This window comes from Frankliniella occidentalis, unplaced genomic scaffold (genome assembly GCF_000697945.3).
Source record: "Frankliniella occidentalis isolate FOCC.00 unplaced genomic scaffold, Focc_3.1 Scaffold25, whole genome shotgun sequence".
NCBI lineage: Eukaryota > Metazoa > Arthropoda > Insecta > Thysanoptera > Thripidae > Frankliniella > Frankliniella occidentalis.
This window is the reverse complement of record NW_026267155.1, coordinates 640,181-643,122: the sequence shown is the minus strand read 5'-3', so window position 1 is coordinate 643,122 and position 2,942 is coordinate 640,181. Positions and strand designations below refer to the sequence as shown.

Sequence of the window (2,942 nt, the reverse complement as noted above, 5' to 3'; positions counted from 1 at the left end):
CCTCACACGCACACTCACACACGCTCGGTAGGGTTACACAGGCTACACGTCCCTTTCAAGAGCTGGACCGTCGTCCCCTAGGGGCAACCTTACATGTGCAAAATGTGCAGTAGGTAAGAAAATTTTGCCATTAAGAGACAATACATTTGTCAAAATTGGAACGGCGCAAATCGGCAATCTTTTTATCAAATAAACGGTACTCTTTTACCTCCACGTAGAAGGGACTGCCTCGATCTTCTCCTCCTGGTTTATGCCTGTTTTCTTTCGCTCTTATGACAAAAGAACAAACTGCACCTTGTTCAGAGACAGTGTGGCAGCTGCTGCAGCAGCAGCAAACACTATAAGCAGCTTCAGCAGCTGCTGCTGCTAAAAGCTGCTGAAGCTGCAGGCGCAGCGCCCGGGCGGCAGCGCTGGCGAGCTTCTCCAAAGCTTCTCTAGCTCGTCCGGCCCGGCCGGTGCAAAACAAAAGGTGACCGCAGCGCAGTGAGGTGGGCAGGGGGGCGCAGAGGGGGCCGGCCCTGCGGAGGGGGCCCTGCGGAGGGGGCCCTGCGGAGGGGGCCCTGCCCGGCCGTTGCCCCCTAGCCCCACCCCCTCGGCCTAGCAGCCTCATCCTCCCCCCTCCCCCTCCTCCCTCCTTACCGGTTTTGCGCGATTAGAATTATAGGAAAGCGATCGCAATCAATGACTCCTCTGGCTGCTCTGCCCGAGGGGAAAGGGGGAGGGGGTGGTGGCCAGGCGTGTTATTGCCGCGTTGTACCCCACGGCACGTAACTACCCCCCCCCCCCCCACACACACACGTATACACAACTATTCAACCATACTTACAAACAGCCAATAATAGCCAACGCTGAGTCATTACCACCGATCGGTGCTTCATGATAAAGCTGAAAGAATTGAGAAAAGGGATGGAAATGGGGGGCAACAAATATGTATGAAAAACACCATGTTTAGGGTGCATATATATATTTTTTTTAAGGGAAGAGTATACCTGTCAGTTTGTTGCCACCTGTTGCCTATGTCACTACACTTTAAGTTTCTAAAGAACCTCAGCTATTCGTGAACCTAAATCTTTGCATGCAGCATGCACCCATTTATCTTTGCATCAACATTTCGCTCTGACCTTGCCTTTATTCGGACCGAGACTGTATTCCCCTTCGTTCGTCTCATACTGCGGGCTAAAAAGTGTGACTCAAGGGCCTTATCGGAGCTGGAGGAGCGGGGCTTGGAGGGAGGGCGAGCTCTTGCATCAGCAAATCCTCAGTTGTGAGCTTCAACGCGCACTGACTGCACATGGACAAGTCTCGCTGAGCGTCGACACCAAGGTACACACAACAAGATGGTTCTGGAAGTTCTTCTACTGCTGTTGCCGCTTACGGCGATGGAACTCACCAACGACCCCCTGTCGACCGTCAGAGCTCCCCCCGACCACGACCACCGGAACAGCTCGGCCTCGTCAGCCACCTTAGCCACCGAGTCTACTGCCGGGCATGGATTTAAAGATTGTGCAAAGGTGAGAGGCTCGGCTTCGCCATGCGAGAAGAATCCTGTAGGATACGAAAGTTTTCAATAAAATATCAATTTTATAAAGATTTAACCTTACAATTTCGTGGGTCTTTCTCAAAATTTGATATGCTGGCCGCTGATCAAGATTATTTTTGTGTGGCTTTCTTCAATTTTTCGATATCATTCGTCAATGTTTTCATGAAAAATGTAACCTTTTCCTAAATCCAAGGCTCCTTGTGGTTGCAGTGCGATGAAGTGACCTGCAGTGGGTGCAGCGCCGGCGACATCAATTGCGAGGCCTTGTGCTGGAGGAGGTGCTCGTGCCCATGCTTCGGACACCCCGAGGTCGGCCAGGTGGACTGGGAGGCGTGGATCGCCTGCTACAACGAGAGGGGGTGCTTGGATGCGCGCAGGACGTGTGAAGAGGGCTGCAGCAGCGGCGGGCGCAGCGGCGCGCTGGACTGCGGGGAGGGCTGCCTGGTGGACTACATGAAGTGCGACTGCGGGTGCACCACCCTGGCCCGTGGTGGCGGACAGTCCGGGGCGGCCAACGGCACCGCCACCAGCAGCACCAGCAGCAGCAGCAGCACCAGCAGCACCAGCAGCACCAGCAGCACCACCAGTGATTCAGTCGCTCCGTCCGCGACCACTGCCTCCTTGGCCAGCACTAGCAGCACCACCAGCACCAGAACCAGCGCAACGGAGCTGCCGACCGCCGCTGCTCCAGGACCTGCTCCAGGAAGTGCTCCAGGGCCTCCTCCAGGACCTGCTCCAGGACCTGCTCCAGGCATTGCTCCACGGCCTCCTCCAAGACCTGCTCCAGGACCTGCTCCAGGACCTTCAGGAACTGCTCCAGGACCTCCTTCAGGACGTCGCCCAGGCCGCTGCGCGTATGGGAGCTGGGACCAGGTGTTCCTGTCCGTGTTCGTGTGCGCGTGTGTTTGTGTCGTCTGTTGTGGTGGTCTGCTGCTCTTCCATCTAAGAGATGTCAACCGAAATACTGAGTTTTTTAGATTAAGTACACTGAATTGAATTGATTATTGTTGATTTTTGGTCAAGTACACGTGCCATGCCTCGAGCCAAAGTATAAGATTTCTCATATGTACCTGCCCAAATCAACGATCACCTTGACATCACTTGACTATTTGGTCCGGTGCTATAAAAACGCCAGTTACAACTATACGAGATCGTTCAAAATAAACATTAACTAAATATCCTCCAACTATACATGTCTACCAGGCGAGCATCAAAAGATGAGCGCCTCTTCTTCTAGCCAGAGCCGTGCCAAGTTCCGCCCGACGAAGTGAAGGGAGGTTGGAGGGGGGGGGGTTAATTTTCCGATAGACATGTCGAAAGGGTAAACGATCCTTGAAAACTTTTGGACGCGGCTGCGGCGGCGGCCGGCACGGCGGACTTGAGCTTCTTTACCCTCCCCCCC

General features: G+C 54.3%; 1 protein-coding gene across 1 annotated transcript; it reads left to right on the top strand.

The window, feature by feature from the left end:
- Window positions 1-1,241: 1,241 nt before the first annotated feature.
- On the top strand, window positions 1,242-2,582 carry LOC113213736 (trinucleotide repeat-containing gene 18 protein-like). Its single transcript, XM_026432886.2, has 2 exons — window positions 1,242-1,511; window positions 1,751-2,582. The coding sequence occupies exons 1-2, from the start codon at window positions 1,338-1,340 to the stop codon at window positions 2,534-2,536; spliced, it is 960 nt and encodes a 319-aa protein (XP_026288671.1). The 5' UTR covers window positions 1,242-1,337; the 3' UTR covers window positions 2,537-2,582.
- The last annotated feature ends 360 nt before the right edge of the window (window positions 2,583-2,942 follow it).

Coding starts and splice junctions, on each gene's coding strand:
- LOC113213736 (XM_026432886.2), top strand. CDS start 1,338: ATGGTTCTGGAAGTTCTTCTACTGCTGTTGCCGCTTACGGCGATGGAA. Junction 1,512..1,750: donor GATTTAAAGATTGTGCAAAG/GTGAGAGGCTCG, acceptor TTGTGGTTGCAG/TGCGATGAAGTGACCTGCAG.